This window comes from Pleurodeles waltl, chromosome 3_1, assembly GCF_031143425.1.
Source record: "Pleurodeles waltl isolate 20211129_DDA chromosome 3_1, aPleWal1.hap1.20221129, whole genome shotgun sequence".
Classification (NCBI taxonomy): domain Eukaryota; kingdom Metazoa; phylum Chordata; class Amphibia; order Caudata; family Salamandridae; genus Pleurodeles; species Pleurodeles waltl.
In genome coordinates, this window is record NC_090440.1 from 370,346,780 (window position 1) to 370,374,045 (window position 27,266).

At 46.7% G+C, this 27,266-nt stretch overlaps 1 protein-coding gene across 1 annotated transcript in view; it reads left to right on the forward strand.

The window, feature by feature from the left end:
* Window positions 1–27,266, forward strand: part of LOC138284114 (glycine amidinotransferase, mitochondrial-like) — a 179,329-nt gene that overhangs the window by 136,933 nt on the left and 15,130 nt on the right. The window contains exons 6-8 of the mRNA XM_069222553.1: window positions 20,633–20,797; window positions 20,892–20,955; window positions 21,051–21,167. Coding sequence (XP_069078654.1) covers window positions 20,633–20,797; window positions 20,892–20,955; window positions 21,051–21,167 — 346 coding nt within the window. The remainder of the gene's footprint in view (window positions 1–20,632; window positions 20,798–20,891; window positions 20,956–21,050; window positions 21,168–27,266) is intronic.

Sequence of the window (27,266 nt, forward strand, 5' to 3'; positions counted from 1 at the left end):
AATGCCATGAAATTATCGCGCACTCTGTAAGCGATATGAACATCAAGGTTTAAATGCGGGAATGAATCGCGCACACTTCCGATCCCAACAAGAATATGCAAATGCCATGAAATGATCATGCAAGCCTTTGCCAATCTGAACACCAAGATTTAAATGCGGTAAATGAATCGCGCACACTGCCGATTCAGACAAGGATATGCAAATGCCATGAAATGATTGCGCACTCTGTAAATGATCTGAACATCAAGGTTCAAATGCGGGAATGAATCGTGCACACTGCTGATCCCAACAAGAATATGCAAATGCCATGAAATGATCGCGCAAGCCTTTGCCGATCTGAACACCAAGGTTTACGTGCGGTAAATGAATTGCACACACTGCCGATTCAAACAAGAATATGCAAATGCCATGAAATGATCGCGCACTCTGTAAGCTATCTGAACATCAAGGTTTAAATGCGGGAATGAATCGCACACACTGCAGATCCCAACAAGAATATGTAAATGCCATGAAATGATCGCACAAGCCTTTGCCAATCTGAACACCACGATCCGAATCAGAGCAGTGATTTGCGTACTCTGAAAGTTTCACGAGTAGGCCCCAAAACTCAAGAGTCTCTTAGAACGGGGTCAGGGACCCAGCCCGACCTCCGTCTTACCACCCTGCTCAAGGATCACCAAAAGAATGTGAGGCAGGCCTGGAACGCCAAGGTAGGCCAACAGAACAGGAGCTCAGGAAAATGCTGCTGCTCTGCACTGGGACCTCTGAATAGTGAGCATGTGGAGCTGGGCTGGCTCCCTTATATAGAGTCTGGCCCAGCCCACAACCACACCCAGTCATGCTGCAGAGAAAGCTTCTGGAAGATCCTAGAAAGGGACCACACCCTAACACACTCAGTAAGTCTGCAGCAATACCTTGCAAAAGAACAGTTATTGCAAACATCATTAATAGTGTTTTTCAAGGTTAAAGTCTGCAATGCAAAAGGTTAACATACTGCATATAAACACAATGCATGAATTATGCTCTTGCATAAAGGCTGGGTTTTTGCATTTTAGTCGCCCGTGGAGCACGCACTGACCTGATGGTGACAGGTACCCACAATAGATAACTGTACTACATGGGGCACGGTATTTGCCACGCTTTATACTACCGCACATGGTACACCGACACATGCCAATTTACCAGAAGTGTTGAAACAAATTTAAGATAAATACAGGGCTGCCCCTGCCCTGGATTTGGGGATGCAATTAATGGGCAATTTTGCCACAGTATCCTCAATTATTTTAAGTAATCTTAAAGGGGAAGTGGTTGCATTTGAGGTGCACATGCGGCTCTGGGATGTTCCTCAACAGGATTAAGAACGCGAGCTGCCAAAGATTAGCACGGAGACCTACTCAAGTATTGGTCGAGATAGTCTGGGGGCCAGACTAACTAAACCACAACTTCAGGGTAAATCTAATAAATATTTTACCAAGCAAGCTCCTGAGGGTAATAAGAAACGTGGGGATAAAAAACAACAAACTCCTAAAAAAGAAAGGGGAGAATCTCCATGCACGGAGACCCTGCAGAATAATTATAATCTCAGAAACAGAGATAATATAAAAGCGCCTGACAGATATCAATATACTGACACACCCCAATCTCCTTCCTTTCAGGATTCATCGGAAAAACGCAGTACGAGGTGGGCGGTCAGAGCGAAGAACAGAGTACGTGAAACCGAAACAGAGGTTTCTGTTAAAAAGGAAGAGAAACCTCCCCAACAAAAACCCAAATTTAAAAAGAAAAAAGTGGCAGCAGTTGCTGTTCGACATGCCACTCAAGAAGAGGGCTCTATTGAAGAACAGGAGGTGGGCACTAGTGCTGCTAGACAGAGCGGCAGAGGTCACAATCGTTCACCGGACTCTTCTAGAGCATCTGGAGGTGAGAGCAACTGATGACTTCCTACAAGTAGAAACTGTGGATATGTGTGTCTCCACGCCTGATAGGGTGTGCAAAGTAACGTTACAGTTAGAGGGAGACATTGAACGTACAATAGGCGCAATCTTTTGGGATCGCGTGATAAACATATATGATATTTTGTTGGCTGAACAAGACTGGCCACCTGAATTTGTCCGTACCTGCCCATATGGGGAAGATGTTATCAAACCTTCTTTCTCGCCTCTTGTTCCCGAAAAGCTTGCAGAATTCTATGCCATTGATTGGGATTCGGCGCAGGCACCCGGGTTATATCGCAACCACGTAGGATGGGACAAAGATTCCCGCTACAATGTAATTCCTAATAAAAATCAACCCCAACCTCAACCCCAATATCCAATAAAACATGATGCTAAAGCACCCATGAGAGAAATTCTCACACAACTGGAATACCAGGGCATAATTGAACCCTACATCTCCCCAATGAATACTTCTTTATTCCCAGTAGCTAAACTGGACCATCCATACAGAATAGTCTTAGACTACAGACACTTAAACAGTCATACACGGACATATGCTATACAAAACTCACATAGCGCAGCACTGATGAACAACACAGTGTGTAAAAAAATACAAAACTACACTGGACATTTCCAATGGTTTCTCCTGCCAAAATATAGCACCTGAGAGTAGAGACTTAACAAGTTTCAGCGCACTAGGCTCCCAGAAAAAAATCAGTTGTTTACCCCCAGGGGTACAAGAGCAGTTCAGGACTGTTTGCGGCTTGTGTGACTTCAATCTTGCACGACATTGACCCTGAATCATTGTCCTATGTAGATGATATCTATCTCACGGTTGATGAATTGCTACAACATTTAAGACGGGTAGCCAGCATTGTTGTGGGATTTGCTGAATTTGGCTACAAATTCAATTTCAAAAAACAAAAATAGCCTTCCTTAGTGTCCTGTTTCTGGGATATGAGCTATCGAGTAAAGGAAAGAGCCTAATGCCACAATTCTTGGAAAAATGCGCACAATTACAACCTCCAATATCTTTGTTACAAGCCCGTTTTTGGTGGCCAGGCCTATACAAAGAGGCCAAGCAGTATGTCCTTTGTTGTGACATCTGCCAACAAATTAAAGTTTCCACTGCTAAACGCCCACTGCAGACACCCCTCCTTATTTCAAACAAGCCATTACAATGTGTGTACTTGGACCATTGTGGTCCCCTAACACCAGACAGTGCATACAATGCATACAAATACATCTTAGTCCCTGTTGACTCCTCCTCCAGATTTCTATGGGTGTTGCCACAATGCTCGGTTGACGCTCGGACTGCTATTAAAGATTTGTGAGTCTTTATCGGTACATATGCAGTTGCGGCTTTCCACTCAGACCAGTGCCCTGCTTTCATCTCAAGGTCATTCATGGGCGCCATGGCTTCGTTGGGGGTTCAACTCCAGTACTCGTCTCCTTTTCATCCTGAGGGAAATAGTGTAGTGGAGCAAATAAACTGTGATTTAAAGCAGTCCATAACAGCCAGAGTCTTAGGTACGGGTCGTAGTTGGCTTAATCACCTGTATGGAGTCCAGAGAGCACTTAACAATCTGCCTAGAAGGTCCCTGGGGGTCGTACTTCATATGAGTGCCTGTTCGGAACTCAAATGTATGATCCAGATCTTGATGGTCCTGGTGTGGAGGTGGCAGAAACACCCTTTGACATAAAAGAACGTGTCACTGTCTTACAGGAATTGCAACAGTTTTGTGATGACAATGCTTCTGCCAGTGCTGCCTCCACAGGAATTAAGGATATACCTGTAACGCCTACAGGCTGGATTTCTAAAGTTGGTGATCTAGTTCGTTAAAAAGTTGCTGTGACAAAGGAGTTGGTCCTTCCTATCGTACACCAGTCCCAGTTATGGGAATACATGGTACCAGAACTGTCATTCTACCACCGTTGGCTGGTGCTAAAGAAAACCGCGTTGTATCTATAGACAATGTCAAGCTATACCATGTTGCTGATCCTGCACAGCCGACCAAAAGGAACAGCCAGAAGTTCCCGAATCCCTCTCACTACTTGTCAAGAAGTTCCTCTACAACTTGTAAGCAGAAACACTGACACCTCTCTGAGCTTGGGGAGGGTGGAAAATGATCCACTGACATCAAATAATACAGAAATAGCTGATCGATTTGACACAACTTCAACAAAGACAGATGGTGTAATTTATTCTGAACCACCACGGGAAACACCCACTCCACCTACAAACACGGCTCCAGCTTTTGCATGAACTGCTTCTGGATACTTTGCCGACATGAACGACAACATTTCGGACTTATTCGCCTCTTCGACACCTTACCTGTCAAAAACACATAAGCTGATAAATTGGCTTAAAGCAACTTACTTTATTCTTCACTGGAACTATCTGTGGCTTTCCTTGACTGTATTGGCTTTCCTGCTTTGGAACGGGTTTGTTATAATATTCTTTTTACTAATACATGGTCATTTTCTTCCTGAAAGATCGACTGTTGAACTGGCGGATGAGGTCATAATACCACATTTTTCTCCTCACAAGGTCCGTACAGACTTGTCTTTTGTGAACACTTCAGCTATTCCAATTCCTGATGGGATTGTTTGGGATAAAGTAACATTTGTTATATACAGCCCCACAGAGGTCATGCCATGAACATGTGTGTTTAAACTTTCAATGAACGATATAATAATACCCAGAGTTGTTTCTGATGACTGGGATGTGAAAACAGTTGATTCTTTGATGACAGAATTGCAGTATTACACTGTATTTGAAAACGAAGATGTTTACCAATCTAAAGAGAATTATGGTGATATGTTTTCCTATAAATATTATGGGCACCATTACATCCGCAGAGCAAGTACCCCAAAGACTGTGTTTAATTACACACAATGGGAAAATTGTCTGACTCCGTCGCAAGGGAGTTCTAAAACATACTCTGAAAAGTTTACATATTTTTCTGGACACGATGTTAAAAATGCTGAGTCATGTTATTTTAAAATGTCACAGATAGAAAATGTACGCATATTATTGACAAATACGAAATGTATTTATTCGGATTCCTTTGTTTCGCGGTTGACTATAGAAGGCTATGAATATTGACTTAAGTCGATTGACTTAAAAAGTGTGTGGGGAACTAGGCAAATACAGGGGAAGGAAGCTTTGTTTAGAGCATGCCTGATACCTGTTCAAATTATGATATTTTTAGATGAAACTGTACAACAAACAAGTTGTTTCGGCTTAGTAAAGATTAAGGAATTGAACACACCCAGTATTCCTGCACCTGCAAAATTTCATAAATGGCAAAAGTAAATCAATGCAACTGAAGATCAGCTCGATGAATGGGTCCAGAATGGCACATTTAATGCTTCATTGTCACGTCCTGGCAGCTGGTTATTGTGCCCAATAGATACCAATGGGTGTCATAAACATTTTATAAACTCCACAGGGTTTTAGAACTAGTAGGCCAAACCATCGCTATATATCATCCGAACATGCAGGTATAGTAACAACCTACAGTGTAGGGAAACTATGCCAGCAATGGCTGAAGAGTTCCTCACTAGATGCAGTTAGATAACACCTCAGTCTCCTGTCTAATAACACCGACTTGCTGGACTTCCTGTTAGGCCCCAGAAAACAACGCAAAAAGCGCTTCTTATGTGAAGTGTATAATGAGATTTGGAAGCTTTCTCAACAAGAGGCCGCTTCCCGGTTAAGGCAAATAGACAAAGAAAATTTACAGAAGGCATTAGCTGTTGGGTTGGACACTTCAAACACTGAAGGCAGGTTGCGTTCCCCGGCAACACATCAGCGAAAGGGACACATTTTCTACATTTACTTTAATGCAACAACAACAACTAATGGCTAAGAAAGAAGCGACATGTCATGCTAAACATCAAAAAATTTGAAAGGTTGCCTTTTACTGTGGCTGAAATACCACCTGCTGAGTGGTTAATACACGGGGTCATTAATCTGCCTATTTCCACACTTCAATACATGTCCTGTTTAAAACACATTCCGGTAGGCAGATATGAAAGGCTAGGAGATAGTTACATCCATGATGTGTGGGAGCTACCCTTCTTGTACAAATGGCTCAGTGGCATGAAAGAAGTCTTTCTTAGCAGTAGTGAATGCAAGACTTCTGTCAGCCATTCAATGGTTTGGAAACAGTTTGGCTTGTTATCTCTGAAGGGACTTGCCGTCCCCTTGATTAGACCTACGTTCCAGGCTCTTTCAAATGGCAGCTATGTTCTCCTCAATGGTGAAAACTGCTGTGGGATGTGAGCTGGAATAGTTTATGTTGTTTCGGTCTCTAAGATTGTTAAATGCTGTGGGAACGTACTTTTTCCTCCCATTAGATTAAAAGATGGTAGCTGACATCTGTACCCATATTGCGACTTCTAATGTGAATTTTGACAAATTGAGCAGACTCAAAGCTTTATTGTTTCAAAACCATGTGGCTCTCACATCTACACTCTAGATCTACGCACTTCAGGTGGCAAGGTCGTCAGCAGAGATACAGTCCCTTTTATGTACCAACTTTCCGAGACACTTTGGTGAACTCGTGGACAAATATTTAATGCGTCCAGTAGTACTGGAATCGCAAATTTCCTTAAGGCTGTTGGTTCTGGTTTCGTTCACACCTTCTCCTCCATATTCGGTTTGATACCATCAGCTAACCACTCAATAGTCTCCAGTATTTTGGGGGGATTTCCAATAACTTTGGCTATAATAGTTGGCATCTTGCTGTTGCAACTTTTCATGCGCAATGGCTGTCCAACCGCAACAAGGAGGAATGACAGCGCTTCCACCAGCGCAGCTGTGTCATGAAGGCATGATGCAGTATTTTGGAGTAACATTCCTGAAGGAATTGGAGTGTGACTGGTCTCTGTCATTCAGACCGGTTTTGCATTGTGGGCAGCTCGTGCTTCGGTGCCTCTGGTGCTCGTTCGAACATGAACTAAATGTTTGCCTTTCTACGCAGCGCTTGCTTTCATTGAACGCTGATCTGTTGATGTTCTCGCTGAGGGTTCATTACCGGACATGAGCGTTGAGGGTGCGTTTGCTACGAGAAGCTGCTTATGAATTGCCCTTCCTGCAGGATGTGGCTCTGAACTCATTACCGGGCACACCACGGAATGCTGCCGCCTTGGCTGAGGCTCAGGCTATGGAACACGATTGCTCCTTGGTCCTTTTCGGTGATGCCTTTCCAACTTTAACACCTGCCGAAGTGGAAGATTTCCTCTCCTCCATTGTCCCGGATTCAATTGTCAATTTTCAAAATGACTCTTACTCTTGCAATTCGGCCCTTTTTATGCCACATGTTAACATTTTAAATTGTCGCTTTATATATGCTCATGAGTCCTTTTAACTTGTCATTAATGACACTTTTTACAGATATATCTTAGGTTGAGTTTTAGTAACTTTTATATATGTTTTGGCTTTGAACCACCTTCAACCGACAAGGTGTTGTGTAGCCATTTTAGTTATAGCTTCATGCACATTATTTTAGCACACTAGGTCTGCAGCTGTGCACTTTAACCTAGATATATTTTATTCAGCTTTGTTAATTATTTTAACAATAGCCACTTTTGCGGTCTTATTTTATTTTCTCTCTGTCTAGCTGTTCTTGCTTATGTCAGCACTATGTTCTTAAACATGACATTCTTGTTCACTCTGTGCTTCTTTCAAGGCTGCAGTAAGATAGGTTGCCGGTGAACGTGGTACAAGTTGTCTCTGACATTCATAGAAAACACACATCCTTACATAGGGACATTGTAGGAAGTTGGCTCTGTATATACTATCTCAAAGTGAGAGATAGTGTGCACAGAGTCCAAGGATTCCCCTTAGAGGTAAGATAGTGGCAAAATTAGATAACTCTAATGCTCTATTTTGTGGTAGTGTGGTCGAGCAGTAGGCTTATCAGAGGGTAGTGTTAAGCGTTTTTTGTACACACACAGGCAATATATGAGGAACACACACTCAAAGACTTAACTCCAGGCCAATAGTTTTTATATAGAAAAACATCTTTTCTTAATATATTTTTGAACCACAAGATTCAAGATTTGAAGTAAATACATAAAATGCAAGGTACTTCACATAGGTAAGTAAGGAACTTTGAATTAGAGCAGTAACATACACAGTTTTAGTTAAAATGGCAATAAGCTATTTTAAAAGTGGACACACTGCAAAAATCAACAGTTCCTGGGGAGGTAAGTATTGGTTAGTTTTTCAGGTAAGAAAGGCACTTACAAGTTCAGGTTCCTGGGCATAGGCAGCCCACCGTTGGGGGTTCAAAGCAACCCCAAAGTTACCGCCCCAGCAACACAGGGCTGGTCAGGTGCAGAGGTCAAAGGAGGGCCCAAAACACATAGGCGCCCAAGGAGAACAGGGGTGCTCCGGTTCCGGTCTACCAACAGGTAAGTACCTATGTCTTCGGAGGGCAGACCAGGGGGGTTTTGTAGAGCACTGGGGGGGACACAAGTAGGCACACAAAACACACCCTCAGCAGCGCAGGGACGGCCGGGTGCAGTGTGTTTAGCAGGCGTCAGGTTTTCATTAGGAATCAATGGAGGGACCCGGGGGTCACTCTAGCAGTGCAGGCATGGCACAGGGGGGCTTCTCGGGCCAGCCACCGACTGGGTTAGGCAGAGGGTCACCTGATGATCACTCCTGCACTGGAGTTCGGTACCTTCTGGTCCTGAGGGCAGCGGGTGCAGTGCTTGCTCTAGGCGTCGGGTTCTTTGTTCCAGGCATTCGCGACCAGGGGGCGCCTCTGGATCCTCTCTGCATGCGTCGCTGTGGGAGTCCAGGGGGGTCGTCTCAGGTTACTCACGAGTTAGCAGTCGCCTGGGAGTCCTCCCTGTAGTGTTGGTTCTCTGGAGCTCGAGCCGGGGGCATCGGGTGCAGAGTGTAAAGTCTCACACTTCCGGCAGGAAGAGTGAAGGCTTTGAAAGTTGTAAGAAAGTTGCAAAGTTGTTGTGTGTTTGAACAGTGCCGCTGTTCTCTGGAGTTTCTTGGTCCTTCAGGATCAGGGCAGTCCTCAGAGGCTTCAGAGGTCACTGGTCCCTGTCAGATGCGTCGCTGTGCAGGTTCTTTGAGTCTGGCGACAGGCCGGAAGTCAGTTGTCGTCTCTGTCATCTCTGCAGAGCTTTCAGGTCAGCAGTCTTTCTTCTTTGTGTAGGTTGTAGGAATCAGATTTCCTGGGTTCTGGGGTGCCCCTAAATACTAGATTTAGGGGTGTGTTTAGGTCAGGAGGGCAGTAGCCAATGGCTACTGTCCTGGAGGGTGTCTACACCCTCTTTGTGCCTCCTCCCTGACGGGAGTGGGGCACATCCCTAATCCTATTGGGGGAATCCTCCAATCTCAGGATGAAGGATTTCTAAAGGCAGTGGTCACCTCAACTCAGGGCACCTTAGGGGCTGTCCTGACTGGTGGGTGACTCCTCCTTGTTCTTCTCATTATCTCCTCCAGCCTTGCCACCAAAAGTAGGGTCAGTGGCCGGAGGGGCGGGCATCTCCACTAGCTGGGATGCCCTGGGGTGCTGTAACAAAAGGCATGAGCATTGAGGCTCACCGCCATGTGTTACAGTTCCTGTAGGGGGAAGTGAGAAGCACCTCCACCCAGTACAGGCTTTGTTCCTGGCCACAGAGTGACAAAGGCACTCTGCCCATCTGGCCAGAAACTCATCTGGTTGTGGCAGGCTGGCAGAGACTGATCAGCCTAGCACTAGGAGTCGGACTGGTATTCAGGGGGCATCTCTAAGATGCCCTCTGTGTGTATTTTACAATACATTCCACACTAGCATCAGTGTGCATTTATTGTGCTGAGAAGTTTGATACCAAATTTCCCAAATTTCAGTGTAGCCATTATGGAACTGTGGAGTTCGTGTTTGACAAACTCTCAGACCATATACTCTTTATGGCTTCCCTGCACTTACAATGTCTAAGGTTTTGCTTAGACACTGTAGGGGCATAGTGCTCATGCACATATGCCCTCACCTGTGGTATAGTGCACCCTGCCTCAGGGCTGTAAGGTCTGCTAGAGGGTTGACTTACCTATGCCATAGGCAGTGTGAGGTGGGCATGTTACTCTGAGTGGAGTGCCATGTCGACTTAGTCATTTTCTCCCCACCAGTACACACAAGCTGTGAGGCAGTGTGCATGTGCTGATTGAGGGGTCCCCAGGGTGGAATAAGACATGCTGCAGCCCTTAGAGACCTTCCCTGGCATCAGGGCCCTTGGTACAAGGGGTACCATTTATAAGGGACTTATCTGGGTGCCACAGCTGTGCCAATTGTGGGAACAAAGGTACAATTTAGGAAAAGAGCACTGGTGCTGGGACCTGGTTAGCAGGGTTCCAGCACACTTTCAATCATAACTGGCATCAACAAAAGGCAAAATGTCAGGGGGTAACCATTCCAGGGAGGCATTTCCTTACAGACATTTTCTCAGAACATCAGCTGTTTTATTATATAAACACTTTCCTGTCCCTTCCATGTTAGAGGGAGATTACAGCCAGAGAATCACGACTGTATGCTGACTGCTGAACTCTTCGCTACAGCTGCTTATGCAGACGTCAGGCCTTTGCTCAGGTATGGGGGATGATGTCTTTCCCGGGGAACCTGAAGGGCAGGATTATAGCTTAACATGCTGTGCTCTATTATAGCCTAGGTAGGAATTAGTCTATTGACTCTAGTGACAATATGGTAGAGTTATTGCTATGCTTCACTCTCCTTGTCACAATTCAAATTTTGTCATGCTGTATCGTCCTGGTTATTGCAGTGCATGCTTTGCTATCTAAGATGCAGTTGCTTCATTAGAACCTTATTGAAACATATACTGCCTCTGTTTGTCATTGTGTATGTTAGACTAATGTAACTGAGAGAAACGGATGAGACCTGAGTGACCACGATTTCCCTGAGAAATCAATTATGTCATGCGGTCGGCTGCCCAATCATCCCTGCTCTTGGGTAGAAATGAGGACCTGCTGGTTAGCCGGAGCAAGACCCGGATTAGAGGGACAGGTGTCACCTGTAGAGGGTAAGACTCAGGACCTCGTTACAACTTCGGAGGTCCTTTGAAAAGACCGCCAAAGCTGCGGGCGCCGGTATACCACCAGTGCTGGTGGTATATCTGGCTCCCTATTATGACTTTTCCGCTGGGCCAGCAGACCGTAACAGTGTTTCCGTCCGCTGGCCCACAGGAAAAGTCACATCAACATTGCAGCCGTCTCGTAATAGAGCCAGTGGCAATGTTGATGTGCAGCGGGTGCAGCAGCACCCGTCGCGCATTTCAGTGCCCGAAATTCGGTGCTTGAAAAAAATGACCCCCTTTGCATACATTATGCCTGGCGCATTTGTAAATATGACGCAGCGTTTTTTGCCTTCTAACACCACATTAGCTTAAACAAATTACACTAATGTGGTGTTAGAATGGCACTAGGGGCTCTTAAATATGCCCCTATGGGGCATAATTGAAAATAGTGGCGCTGCACACAGTGCTGCACCACTTTTCTTGCGCCCCTTAGCGCTACCCTAACACCACCAAGTGTGCGCTGTATTTAAAATATGGCACAACATGGTGGTAGTTAGGAGATTAGTGTCAGAATTTTTTACGCTAGTCCGGCGCTTTGCGGGATTAGTGTAAATTTTGACGCTAATCTTGCAAAGCACCCAGAGGCCCATTGTAGCCAATTAAAGCCTCCTTTTAATGCCTGTTCTGAGCAGGCCTTAAAAGTGCCAGAACAAAATGACGCAAAGAAATCTAAAGGATTTATACCCCATTAGTGTAAAAAAATTATTCTAACGTGGTGTTAGAGTGGCACTAGGGGCTCCTAAATATACCCCTATGTCAGTGCTTAATTTGTGCTTGTTGTTTCCGGTACAGAGCACCAGCACTTATTTTTGAGGGCCAGCGCTTATTTTCCTGCCTCAAGCATTTACTGCAAGAAAAAGACACATATGGGAAAGATGGAGGAAGAGAAAAACGAAAAAGCGTCACAGTGGGAAAAAACAGACATCCGCAAAAGTGAACTGAAGGGGCAAGGAGTGCCTATAAATGGACTGAAGAGGCCCAAGATGGCTTAAGGATCAGACTGCCTCTGTATTCCTTGTTCACACATTTAACTGCAGCAGCCGCAAGTTTAGAAGGAACGCTTTGGGCACCGGCACCTTTTTACTTACAAATTAAGCACTACCCTATGGTGCATATTTGAAAAAAGTGGTGCTGCACACAGTGCTGCGCCACTTTTGTTGCGCCCTTTAGCACCCCCCTAACGCCAACATGTGTGCGTCATGTTTACAATATGGTGCACCATAGAAGTAGTTTGGGGACTAGCATCAGAATTTTTTATGCGAGTCCGGCGCTCTGCAGGATTAGCATAAAAAATGTTGACGTTAATCCTTCAAAATACCCGAGGGCCCATTGTAACCAATGGAAGCCTCCTTTTTACGCCTGCTGTGAGCAGGCATTAAAAGTGCTGGAAAAACATTATGCAAAGAAATCTGTCAGATTCTTTATGCCATTTTTTTGCCCCCCCCCTAACGGGGGGATGCTACCTTTGCATACATTATGCCTGGCACAGACATAATGTAGCGCGAAAGGTTACAAAGTGGCGCAATGCATGCATTGCACCACTTTGTAAACATGGCGCAGCATTTTTGGCCTTCTATCGCCACACTAGCTTAAAAAAATTACACTAATGTGACATTAGAATGGCACTAGGGGCTCTTAAATATGCCCCTACGGGGAATATTTGAAAAAAGTGGCGCTGCACACAGTGCTGCACCACTTTTCTTGTACCCCTTAGCGCTGCCCTAATGCCACCATGTGTGCACTGTATTTAAAATATGGCACAACATGGCGGTAGTTAGGGACTAGTGGCAGAATTTTTGACGCTAGTCCGGCGCTTTGCAGGATCAAAATGTTGATGTTAATCCTGCAAAGCACCCAGAGATCCCTTGTAACCAACAAAATCCTCCTTTTAACGCCTGCTCGGAGCAGGCGTTAAAAGTGCCGGGAAAAAACGGCGAAAAGAAATATGTAAGATTTCTTTGCACCATTTTTTTGGCCCTCCCTAACGGGGCACTGCCACCTTTGCATACATTATGCCTGGTGCGGGCATAATGTAACGCAAAGCGATACAAAGTGGTGCAATGCATATTTGTAAATATGGCATCGCGTTTTTGGCCTTCTAACGCCACAGTAGCGTAAAAAAATTACGCTAATTATGCGTCATATGCCCCTTTATTTTATGTAGCTAGCTGAGTAGATGAGTAAAGCCAGCCTTCTCGAGTGCTTTAAAACACATGAATGTATGTGAAAGGGGAGCGATGGAGAAATGAGGGGCACATTCGGTAGTGAGTGAAACCGAGGAGTAGGTCATGGGGTGGGGGGCGCCACAATAAACTGTTGCGCAGGGCGCCACCAGTTCTAAAGCCGGCCCTGCGCAGTGCCACCTGCTGTTACCAAGGAGACACTGAAGATGTGTGATGCATGTTTGCCAAATGTCGCAAATGGCACTTGAGCCAGTTTTGAAGGATGCGCTAGATAGTAGATCAGGACACACATACAGTGACACTCCTTGCTTCGTGTAAAAGGTCATTTATTTAGGACAAGGTTTAAACATAAACATCAACTAACATTTAACTGTATCCCTCCTTTTAACCAGACCTTAACTTTTACGATTCCTTTGCCTTCATTCTCTCCTCAAATATCTCCCTTCAAATCTCCTACCGTAGACGCTCCCCTATTCCTCCCTTGCCTTCCTTGCTTGTAACCTACCCCCCCACCACTCTGATCCTTCACCTCCTTGTTTTCCCCCGGAAGGGTGGACAAGCCCGCATCTGGCTCTCCACCCTCCCCCATCTCCTGCCAACCAGCGAAACCCATGTGGCGTTTCGCTGCCCCACCCCAAGAAAAAACAAACCCTTTCTGATTCTATATTTGCTCCTCCTCTAAATTATTATTATTATTTTTTTAATCCCTGATCCACAAATTCACTCCCCATAAACTCTCTAGCATCAATCTTAGCTCTGTTAGGTAATACGCATTCCCTAACTGCGACAAATGGACCCCGTCATCTCGAAACAATGCCTCCTCCTGTTCCTTTAAGTCCTCGTGTTTTAACACCTTGATCCCCTGAGCCCAGCAGAAAACCCTCATGGCTCTATTCAATTTTTTCCGAGCACGCTCAATGGCTCCATGATTAAGCGCCCCTCTCCATGCCCTTCTTGGCACAAATTCTTGGCACAAATTCTGTCCATACCAAACATGTCCCGCATAGTTTCTGCTTCAAGAGTTCCAAATCTCTCTGCATGAGTTGTATCAAAGTGAGCCCCGATAGCTTCACTAGATCATTTTCCCCAAGATGAATCAATAAAAGGTCCAGACAACCCCACTGCGGCAAGTTACCCGTGATAAATGGGAGCAGGCTCCCCCACCTCATACCACTCTTGCCCCACCAACGAACTTCATGGTGTCTGCTGGGCAGTCCCAATGATCTGCCGTAAATTTGCCTCTCCACAAATTTCACCGCCCAATGAATGAACGAATGGCCGACCAACCATGTCGTCATCTTGTCTTTCTGCGGCCCGGCCACACATCCTGCAAAGAAAAAACACTTTAACGGCTGTCTTGGAAAGCTAACCCCCCCCCCCTTACTTTGTTCCCCTGAAGGCCTGACATAACGCTCGCAGCACCTAGATTTCCATCTCCCTATGGTCTTGATCTTAGCCCAATCCCAGCCTAAATGGGCTGCCGCTGTAGCTGCGCCAATTCTGAACGAATGCGTGCCATAATCCCCTGCGCGCCGCCCTATCCGGCCAAGTGCCATTCTCATAACCTGTAACAGCTGGTAGCTAGTCAGCTTTTTCCCTGATTCATGCACAAAAACCCCTGCATCGCCTGTCGTATGCCGACTTGTTTTAAACGTGATCCACTCTGTTACCGGGCATGCCACCTCCACGCCCCCTTTTTCCAGCCATACCCATTTGCCCTTGCCAAGCTGATCCGTCTTCGATCGCCTAAGCCATATCCCCAGCCTGTCCTTGTGCATGCACACCTCCTTCATTCTTACCCCAATTTCTTTCCCCACCCCCAACAATTCAGACACTCGAAACGCGCCAAAGAACATCCATACCATGCATAATCGAAATAAGCCCACCTTGTACTCATCCGTACAACAAACTGGTAACACATGCAACAGTTCCAGCATTATTTCAAAAGTAATGGGTTCTCTCGCTGGCTTATCCCCGTTGGCCCTGACCCTGCCCCAACCCTTCAGCATCTTACCCAATAAGTCATTATGCGCTGGATCAAAGCCAAAAAAGAGTTTCCCATAAAATGAAACGCCTGCGAGCTTTCCCCCAATTGTAGCTGGAGATAAACCCTCCCCGATCAGAAAAAGCACAAAGCATATGGCCCGTGCTTCGTGTCCAAAAATTGCCCCCAAAAGGCTCAAAAGATTGAAAATCCAACTATGCAAGCCTGTAACTTCGCCACGTAGATACTACTAAAGACATCTCCACCAGCCCCGTGATCATCATGCCCCCCACTCCCAAACGTCTGCCGGGACCGCGGTCTTGTTCCGTTCCGCTCCAGGTGCCAACTCGCGAAAACGCCGCCACTGAGAACGAAATAGGGAGTCTGCAATCTTGTTGTGAACCCCAGGTATATGTGCAGCTTTAAAGATAACATTCAAAGATAAACATTGAAACATAAACTGATGCAACAAGCGCAAAACTCTGAGGTCCCTCGCCCTCTGCCTGTTGACCAACTCTACCACCGTCATGTTGTCTACCTGAAAAATCACTGTCCTGTTAGCTAACTCACGTCCCCACACTGCCAGTGCCACTAGTAGAGGAAAGAATTCAAGGAAAGCAATGCTTCTCCCCTGCCGCGACCAAAGAGCAGGCCATGTCTCTGCGCACCACCTCCCATCCCAGTATAAACCAAAGCCCGATGCACCAGCTGTGTCTGAAAAGATTTGGACCTGCCACACCGTGTCTGATTCTCCAAAGGACATTGGTACTCCATTGAAATTTTTTAAGAAAATCTCCAACACTCTGATGTCTTCTCGCAATGCCAATGAAACTCATATTCTATGGTGTGGAAGCACTGCCTACACGCAAAATTGAGGTACCCTAACAGTTTTTGGGCCGTACGTGAATCTATTTTACACAAAATACACACAACTGCCAGGAATTCCAGTATTTCCTTCACTTTTGCTGCTGGCAATCTGGCGACCAACGCTTCTGCATCCAGTTCAATACCCAAAAAGGTCAAAATTGGTAAAGGTCCTTCTGTTTTCTCTGGGGCCAGAGGCACTCCCGTCTGCTGAGCTACCCTCCTGAAACTGTCCAAGGCCCGCCCGCAAGCCCCTGATGCAGCTGTTCCTACAAATAGGAAGTCATCCAGATAATGAGTCACCGTCCTGTGTCCACTCATTCTCACAAAGACCCACTGTAAAAAAGTGCTGAAAGTTTCAAAAAGCGCGCAGGATATCGCACAGCCCATGGGCAGAACCCTATCCACATAATGGCGCCGTCTAGTTGCATGCCTAGGAGGTCGAAGTCTGCTGGTTGAATGGGAAGTAATCTAAAAGCTGATTGAATATCACATTTTGCCATTTCAGCGTTACGTCCGCACTTTAAAACTAACTTCACTGCGTCATCGACCGACGCGTAAAGTACCTTGGAGTCCTCTTGGGCAATGAAATCGTTGACTGACGCAAATTCCGGCCATGACAGGTGGTGAATCAAACAAAACTCTCCCTGTGCTTTTTTGGCTTCCACTCCCAAAGGAGATATCATCAAAAATTCACTTGGCCAGTCGAAAAACAGCCCAGCTATTCTACCCAGACCCACCTCTTTTGCCAGTTTGTCACGCACTATCTGATGCCGCTCTTTGGCAGACCGCAAGTTGTCCGCCCAACTCCTCTCTTGGGGACCTTGATACCCTATTCTAAAACCTTCTCGAAAACCCCATTCCAGTAATCGCGCTTTGTCCGTTTCAGGATATATGCGCAACCAAGGCAGCAACACATCCAGTCTAACTGGTGTAGGACCCCTTTGTTGCAGGAGCGCCATGGGAACCCCTCCATCTGGAGGCTCTCCACTGCTCTGCGGGGCTGGAGAGGAAGAAACATTGGATGACTGGATGACGGCCCCCGCACTTGGAGCAATCATGCTTAAACCTGCACTGTGCTCTGGAACAAACACCTTTGTTAAAATTCCAGCAGGCCCGCAAAGTTGTCCCCGTAGTTTTTGTAGCAGCACCCGCCCCTTCCGAGGCGGGGCGTGCATGAAAGGGCTTATACGCCACTGGCAGACTGCTCGCCGTATGCGTGGACGCCGTTGACTGCGCTGATGCCATCCATTGCATCCACAACTCTGGATCTACATCCCCCCAAGGCTTTTCCCATTCCTCCTCCTTGGAACCTTCCTTGGCCTGTATGTCCCTGTGTAGCAGCTTAAAAACATCCACGTATTCGTGTTTCCATATCCTGGCTTTTGTTTTCTCTGCTATATGAGACCCGAGGGGCATAGCCAAACCCATGTATGGAAGGCGTTTCTTATGACTTCCCCCCTCCTTGTCCTCTGCAGTCGTATCTATCCCCGCTGCCTGACTGCCTGTAGCTGTGTCTAGCGTGGAGGCGCCTTCCTTAACCTTATTCTCGTCCGTTCCTTGTACTGAAACCGGACCTGTTGTCTCTAAAACTGACCCGTCCCCCACCCCAATAGATCTGCTTGTGCTTGCCTCTCTTGATGTCACTCCCCCTTTGCCCCAAACTGACCACCATCTCCCCTTACCTCCGACACTCTCTCCAAAGTTCCTTGGTGCTCTCTTCAGAGTCCTACCGAGCGGCATGGCTTGCCGCCCTCCTGTCGGCCCTTCCGATACGAAAGTATCCTGAAAAACAGAAACAGAAGAAGCGGTTGCGCCGCTCTTGCGCCCTCGCCCCCCCTTTCTTTACAGCGCTCACCTCCACATCTTGAATCTCACATCTTCCCATTCATCGCTTTCGTCCTCATAGCCCAGTTCCAATTCCTCTTCTCCTCCCCACTCGCCCCCGTGTTGAGCATATCCTCTTGCCTTGGTTGGTATAGTCTCTATCGTTTACGTACCCGCATGGCGCACACCATCACTGCGGTACCCGCATTCCTCGGGGTGGAGAAGGCCGCCGCTGACCCCTCCATTGCATCGTACCAACGCGCTTGGGGCGTATTGCGCCCAGTTGGCGTAGCCTTTTTCCTGCCAACCTCAGCCGTTGGCATTGATTTATTTCATCCCCTGTGACCGTATGCGTCACCGGGGTTCCCCGCGCCGACCTGCCCTTCGGCCGCACCAGCCTCTTGTCTTTGGTCCCCTTCTACCTGTGGACCCAGGTACCCCCGCCCACCCCTGGCTGGTGTGCTTCCTTTAACTCTCTGGCCTCTCTAGCCCTTTTGTCTGCCTCCCTGCGGGCGCTCGCCTCCTCCCTGTCCTTGCACAACTGGGCCCATCTGGCCTCTGTCTCGACCACAAACCTGCACTGTTTGCGTATCCTGGCTTCTAGGTCCAGAGTTTCTGCTTGGTTCCAAATTCCCTGTGTGCATGGGGCCGGGGACCCCATGGGCCCTGTCTCCTCCGCTACCTTGAGTTTCCCCAACTTGGCCTGGCGGGGAACTGCCTTGGCTCTAGCCGCCCCCCCTCTAGGTTTCCCCGCATATTTGCTTCTGTTCTTCACTGGGGCCCCGAAACCCCCTTGGCTGTAGCCCCCCCCCGTGACATGACAAATCTAGTGGGGCCGCTTCCCCACTGGGCCCAGGTAGGAGCTGTTCGTTCGCCCCGCCTTGTAATACGGGCCTTACTCCCACTGCCGGGTGTCCCTTCGCACCTGAGGGGTCGGCCCCTGCTGTTGCGCTGTCTGCGCCTGCGGCTCCTGGACCCGCATCCTGTGTGCCTTGCGCTTCGCCACTAAACATCAGCGGGCTATGTGCCCAGGGGGTCCCTTGCGGCGCACCTGTGACCTGGCTAGAGGCCCCGGGCCCTTCTTCTCTGTCACCGTCTGAGTCCTGCGACTCGCATGCTGCGATTGCAGCCGTGACCCTACTGGATGCAGCCCTTGTCAGTCGAAACATTCCCACCCAAGCCTGGTCTAGCACCCCCGGCCTAAGTAAATCCGCCCGGCCTGCTTCGCCCAAAACACGGAGCGCGGCCCTCACAGCCTCTGCGTCGTGACTGGTTGCCATGCCCCCTTCCGGCGTCTCACCGGTACCGGTGTGCACCCCAAAATACCTTGTAATCTGGCCTTATTCTGTCTGTTCTCCCTGCGGGCCCGGCGGTCGGGTGGCGATATCTTATATAAAAATGTTTTTTTTTAAACCTACGTGGCCCTACTATTGTAGTGGAGGGGCCCTCCTTGTTGCCGGGGCCTGTCCCCATTCTTGGTCCCCTGGCAGGGCAAAATGCCCTGTGGTTTGTCCCACGTCCCAGGCCAGGGGTTTATCTTCCTCTCTCTATTTTTTTTTTTTTTTATATATATACTGGCCCTCGTGTTTTTTTTAATTATTTTGTTTTTTTTATTTTAATTCATTTATTTTAAATGATTTGTGGCCCCCACTGGGCTCCCTCGTACGCGCGTGTTCCCCGCGCTTCAATCTCAGTTTTTGGAGCGTTAAATAATGCTCAGAGGCCGGCGCGCGGCCTCGCGTGCTGCCTTTCTAACGGTATTGCGTTAGAAAGGTGCAGCCCCTCCCCAGGCGCCCCACGCGCTGCCTCCGTCTCCCGACCCGATCGCCCGGCAGGCAAAAACCCCCTGCCTAGCCCAGGCCTGCCTAATTAATGCACGCGCGCCCCCTTCCTACCAACCTTTGTAGGCCTCAAACTACACTCATGCTGCTCCTCAACGCTGCTCCCTACCAGCTATAGTCGGCGCGGAACAGAGGCCGACCCCACCCTTCCACCCCCTTTTAAACCCTGCCTCAAAGACCCACCCCCACTTACCTGTCCACCAATAGGGCGCCTCCGCGCCACTGCCCGTACCCCGAACGTGCCCGTGGAGAGACTAGACCGGGTCTCTCTTTCCACGGGCCCCACCATAGGAGATTATCATTGAGAAACATCGGGCTAAATTCGATTGCCAAATACTAGCAAGCATGCACGTACTGGTTGGCATGTTAACATAGAGGCACCGCCAGTCTACCCCTGTAATTACGTTAATATGATCCAAACTCAGTGATGCGCTTTTGAAGAACTGCGCTCTACCCCGTTAATCAGCGATACGTTTTTGAAGCACTGCACTCCACAGTTCAATATGACAAAGTTCATCCACACATATCTGCCGCTCCTTACATTATCAATGTCCGTTATGCGAGATTAACCGCTGAATAGAATGCGCTGGCCCTTGTACTCTTACTTGTATGATATGTGGGTTTGTGGCATCCACGTATAGAGATTCCTTTTTGTCTTACAGATGTAATTCAAGTGAGAGGTTTTTGATTTTTATTCACAGCTTAGTTCTTTCGAATGTGATGCCCTCTTCGCCAGTCAGCAGGCAGCTGCTGGCAAATGGATTCTTGCATCATTAACCTTCTTTAGTGGGATCTAGAACGAATGGAAGGTCTGTGTATCATGACACCACTGCAAAGGCAAATAATTGGATTATAACATGACTTCAGAATTCTAACAGCGAATACGTTTTCTTCTAGGTCACAAATTACCAGGGCATTGAGTGGATGCGAAGACATCTTGCTCCAGAGTACAGAGTTCACATCATCTCTTTTAACGATCCTAGCCCAATGCACATTGATGCTACTTTCAACATCATAGGACCTGGGCTAGTGATTTCCAACCCAGACCGTCCTTGCCACCAGGTACAGCTTTACATATTACATTGCTTGAAGACCAGCACGGTGAAGAATAGTTATTTTTCGAAGTTGTTGACTAGATTAATATTTTTTTTTTTAGATTGACCTCTTCAAGAAGGCTGGCTGGACTATAGTCACTCCTCCAACCCCCCTTATGCCTGATGGTATTCTTTGCTTAGTTCTGAAATGTAAAATCCAAATATTTATGTTTTCTGAATCCGTTTCAGCAGCTGTAACCGTGTTCTTGTTATGGTTTTAGGTCACCCACTCTGGCTGGCATCCAAATGGCTCTCCATGAACGTCTTAATGCTCGATGAAAAGCGTGTGATGGTGGATGCCAACGAGCACTCGATCCATCAGATGTTTGAAAAATTAGGTAATTAGTGACAGTGATCTTTGTTTTCACAGTTGCACCTGCCTTTTTATAGAATCACAATCACTCTAAGTACTGGGCTAAAAGAAAAGTTCGCCAGGACTATAGAAAGCGCACAAAAAATGGAAAGTACCACTATTAATACACATGGTTTTTCTATTTTATCCAAGATCCCATTCGCCTGAAGGATTGATCCTTTGCTTTACCCTACAAATCAGGGAGCTGACAGGATACATCTGGATCACTAGCAGCATAAGTGTACATAATTAGACAGGAGAAAACCTAGTACTAACAGGTTATAACAATAAACTGAGTTTATTTTTTAATTTAGACTTGAATATTGTGGTTACAGGCCAAGAAGTTCAAAATCGTTTTGTAAACGAAAAGGAATATTTAAATGACAAAGTTTCAAAACTGTGCATGGCAATGTAAACAAATTGATTCAGATATACCATGAGTTGCAGAATAATCCTCACTGAAAATAACTTTACCAAGTACTAAGAAGGATAATGAAATTCGTGTCAAGAAGGAGTATTGAATAGGGACCAAGAGTTGTTCATGAAGCACAAAACCAAACATTTGTTTAGAGCCAAATTGTTGACTAAATTGCAGTTCTTCATGAATGTCAACATTATTCTGCACAGTAGGGGTGTGTGTGAACATATTCAGTCTTCATACCATAGACTTTGAGATATGCCGGTTTGATAGTTATCTGTTGCCTGTGACTTTTCTAGCTAAATGCAAATCATTGAAAAGAGCCCACACACAAAGATCCATATAATTAATAGTAAATTAACTGAAAATAAGCATATAAATCTTTGATAATCCAAAAAAAAAGATCAGGCCTATATGACGACCAAAGAAATAATAGAAAATGCATTTTAATGCCCCAAGTAGAACCTGTTGAAAAGGAGTTGGATCACCCAGAACCATTGCATTTGACGTCAGCGGAGGACTACCAGGCTCAGCAAGTGTAAATTTCCCCCTTCTGCACTGCCCACACTGATTCTTCTAAATGGGCTCAGCTTCGTCCACACTTAACAGTACCATTCACTTTTCTTACTAGGGCCTTTTTTTAGACCTGGCCTAGAGTCAGCTCTTTGTGTCTTGCCAGCCTCATGTTTTCCTAAAAGTACATACATGTATAGAGACTTTTAATCAACACTCTTTTGCCATTTGTCTGCTAAAATGTCTCACAAATAAAGCTCCTCTCCACCACAGCACAATGTATAGATTAGTAGACCAACTTGCTTCAGCGTTTGGTTGCCTTTACTTTGAGTGACTGCATTCTGATTTTGTACATGTTTGTTGCATGTCAGGGAGATACGTTTCCCTGTTCTGCCGTCCAACAACCACTTCAAAATTAGTTGCCCGACACTAGAACTTTTTTAATTACATTTGTATTCTTTTTTAATAGCAATTGTGCATTGATTACAGACTATCCGTAGATTATTGACATCACAATTCTCATAACATTTACACATCTTAGGCATGGCCCTATTCTGACCTCTTCCCCCTCCCTTCCAACCCCTATACCTCCATCCTTGACATTGCTCAGAAGTACTCCTACCCACGTCATATTCTTCAGAATACCATCTGACTTCGACTGCTTGCATGATTGCCCCTGAATTAGTCTGCAGGATAGGTCACCCACTGGAGAAGATCTCTACTAAATCTACCCACCCACATCCACTAACAGCACACTCTATTACGTGTTGGTCTCACGTCATGTACCCCAAATCTTTCAGAATTTCTCCATTCATCCCCTTCCCTTCTATCTCTTGCTCTCCAATATCCTGCACTGTTCCATACCTAATTTCCAGTCTCAATAGCGGGTTAGTGTCCCATCTCTCTGTTTCTGGGCAATATCTTGTTTGACTACCATGCAGCTCCAGGACCAGGATCCTTTGGCTCCGTGTTAAATCTGTGGGACCCCAAATACCCAGTAGAGCTACCCAAGGTTCTAGATCCATGGGCATTCCAACCGATTTCCTCAGTGAGTCACACACCTTATCACAGAATGGACAAAAGCTGGGGCAGCTCCAGATCTTATGTAGTAGTGTGCCTTCCATCCCACAACCTAGCCAACACAGTGCATTCACCGTTTTCCCTATTTTGTGAAGTAGTAGCCTAGTGTAATAGGTCCTATGCAATATTTTAAGTTAAATTAGTTGGTAACTGGCTTTGATCATAGCTATCACAGGGAATCTAAGTGCTGTTTGCCAATCCTCATCATCCATCTCCTCCACATCCTGTTCCCATCTTCCCTTCAGCCATGTAAGGGGACCCTGTGTTTCTCATAAGTGTGTTGCATGTCAGGGAGATACGTTTTCCCTGTTCTGCCGTCCAACAATCACCCCTCTGGAAGGGATTCCTCTTGTGTTTCTTCTTTTGCGGGTATGCTGTCACAGAGCACTTGTCTCAACTGCCTGCACCACAGCCATTGTGCCAGTGTCATTTAGTATTCTGCCAGTAAGTTTTGGAACAGGACAATTCCATTCACATTCCAGATATCAGCGAGTACAGAAAGGACTATAATGTCCCATCCCTGAAAACCCCAGAGTGTGACCGCCTGCAGCAGCCTGGTCCCTTCGCACAGAGGTGTCTTTGGGGTCAGTCGCTTGTCCCACTTCATTTCCTAATGCAATCTAGACCAGATATCTAATACTAATTTAGTGGCATGTCCTGCTTTTGCATCCAACTTTCCCCTATACCGTGCATGGAGGTAACTCCTATTACCCATAGTTTCCCTATTCAACCAGAAAGTCAGGTCAACCCAATCCACTCGTTAACCACCCCACCCTGTGCCACTTCATATTTCCTCACGTCGGGAAGGGCTATCCCTCCATCGTATTTTCTGCGCTGAAGAACCCTCATTGCTATCAGAGGCTTTCCCCCCCCCCAACCCACTATAATGATTTGATCATCCTATCGCTACGGGCAATTCTGGAGGACATACAGTAACCATGGCAATGCAATCATTTTATACATAGCAGTCCTGCCTAAAAGAGACGGTGGCAGTTTATGACAGTGTCTTATGTCCCCTTCTAGTCGCTGTATCATTGGTGACAGGTTGACGTTATAGTGTATGGTTCCGCTCCTAGCAATCCATATCCCAAGATATTTGAATGTTTGAGGTTCTACTCATAATGGAACAAACAGTGCTGCTCGAATGCGGATTTTTATCTTAAAAAACAAAAGACAAATGGCGTCTTTCAACACAGGGAAGGAAAGGTTCATTTAATTAAACATAACTGCCGGAGAAGTTACAGAACTGGAGTCTGAGGACTGTCTCTCAAAATACATCTGCGAGGTGTAGAGTACCATAAAACAATAAAAACATTCCTATTTTGGTCACGAATGCAAATAGTTGTCATGGAGTCAAAAATACAGTTCCAGATTATTAATGCAGGTGGACCCGACCTTGTGTGGACGCAGTGTGGGCCAGCAAAATGTGTCCAGATGTCCAGCCTGAGGGGCACATGGTTGCTGCGTGTGTGTGTTGTGTTCTGATAGGATTTGTGTTCCTAAGTACATGTGACATCTAAATTTATGGTGATTTGGGAATGTGCACACCCCTCTAGCCATGTGTGTTTTATTGGGGCCAATCTCCTGGGACCATTGTGATGTCACTGCGCCTATCTGTGGGATCTGATCTAAGTTTTCCTGTTTGCACGTTTGACTGCCAGCTAAGTATTACCCCACCTGTGACTTGTCAGTCATTAAACTCAGGCCTAGGTCTCAAAGCCTGCCTGACCACATACCTATATGCCAGGGTTTGACAAGGAGTACAGAACAGGGGAATCTAATAATGGTGAAGTGATTTAGCTTGTGTGTGAATGTATCACTGTGTGCGTCAAAATCAATTAATCCAATATTAACAGCAGTACTTCTATCTGCACCTATTCTTCAACCATATATATTAAGGATTTCTTCCAGTGAATCACAAATCCTGAGCACCTACCAAATATCTGAAATATCTCATTTAGTTGGGCTAGTGACTGCCCTGGGTTTGTTAGATAGAGTGATATGTTATCAGTGTACAGGGAAATACGATCCTCCCACCCCAAACCTCTGGGCTAACCCCCCACCTAGGCATCTGCCTATGCCACTAGCGTTTCTATCACCAGAGCGAATAGCATTGGTAATAGCCGTCACCCCTACCCGGTGCCCTGTCCTATCGGAAATGTTCCAGGGATAAAACCATTGACATTCACTCTCACCATAGGTCGATTATACAGCAGTCTTACCCACCCAATAAATTTGGGGCCAACCCCCAATCTCACCAGAATTCTAAACATGCAAATGCCTTATACACATCCAAGGAAAGATGATTCTCGGATTCCACATCTGCTATGTTATTGTGTAGGTGTCTTAAGTTCAGTTTAGGCAAGTGACCTGGCCATAAACTCATTCTAATCTGGGCGCACTAGACCAGTTATTGCCTCACACAATCTTCTTGCTAACGCTTTGCTTGAATTTTAGTGTCTGCGTCAGCGATATTGGCCTATATGACTTACATACATTTATCATGGGGTTTCCTATTCTTGGGGAGTAATACAATTGTTACCGCTCGCTGATCTTCGATAGCATCTTGCTTTTGAATGCAGCCTTCTAAGCCACATGTAATGGGGCAGCCACCTCTGGACAGCCTGGGAAAAAGTAGTATAGTGAGTCCATTTTGGTCCAAGAGTCTTCCCTGTCTGCATTTGTGGCATTGATAGTTTCACCTCCTCTACCAATAATTCAGCCTCCAATTCCGTCCTCTGTTCTGAGTTGAGGCAGTGCTATATGCAGTCATTAACAACCTTTAGCACCTTCTCCTCAGGGACCTGAAGCTTGGTGCTAGAGAATTATTTTGTGTCGGTTGCAAACACCTCAGAGATCCACTCACTACCCGTCACTCGCTTCCTGGTGTCAAACACAAGTTCTCTCACTTGCAGTCCATCTCTTTCTTTGCTGCCAATCCATGCCAGTAGCTCCCCTACCTTGTCCCCAGCTTCGTAAATCAGTCGCTGTTCAGCAATGTATGCTGTTTTGCCCTCATTCCTTGCCACTATATGGTATTCTTTCCTTTTTAATTCCATCCCCTCTGTCAAAGTGGGATTTGTCGCATATTACCTCTCTAATTGCATCAGGTCTTCCTCTAGGCAAGTCAATCTACCATGCCATTCCCTTCTGCCTGTCACTTCACTCAATATAATCATCCTTCTGAGGGAGGCATGGCCAAGCAAGATGGCTGACTAGTCACTCCTAACAGAGCTCCTGCTAGGCTGCAAGAGAAATCCTGGGGAATCTGCCCTCATCTGACCTTCTCTCACCCTGTACACATTGGGCAGGGTAGAGACAAGAAGTTGTAGGCCTGTGAAGCGTGAGTGGTAGCTGTGGAGGTGCTGGAATTAGTATTGCTCATCATGAGCCAACTCGCAAGGTAACAGCTTACTAACGCCGCTCCCACCTGGAGAGGGAACCTACTAAAAGAGACTGGTGGAGGTTACGGGCGGCGGCGAGGCTGGGGCTTGTTGGCTGTCATTGTCACTTCTGAAGTGTGGAGGCCGTGATGAGGTAATAATAGGGCCGGAACGGAGTGGAGGACTGTCCCCACATTGACCTTCTGAAGTGAGAGATCAGGCCCGTGGGCACGCTTGCCTGATGGGCTGTGAGCACCAGTCTGAGATCTGCCTGCGATGCCCCGGGGACGGCATGTCAGCCACACAACAACGAGCCTGAGATAGAGCCTCAGAGACAGCTTGCGGCTCACCCAGAGCCTCTGGGAGCACATGCGGCAACTTGGAGAAGAGGCGCCATGCTACAGGGGTAAGGGACTAGAACAGGCCCAGCAGGAAGTTGACGGCGACATAAAAACCGAGCTGGGATCGGGGCCTAGAGAAGGCACAGGGTGCAGTGCAGTGTACACCATGTCCCGGGAGTAGACTTGGCGCAGAGGTACAGGCAGCACAAGAGGGGCACTGTCAGCCGCATACTGTCAGCCGCATATCCCATTTTAGTGACTTTGGGGTCTGCCTGCTGGGACATCTATGGGAGTCATATAAACTTGTATAACTGCTAGCACCCTTACTGTGAATACAAGAGACAGGCCTG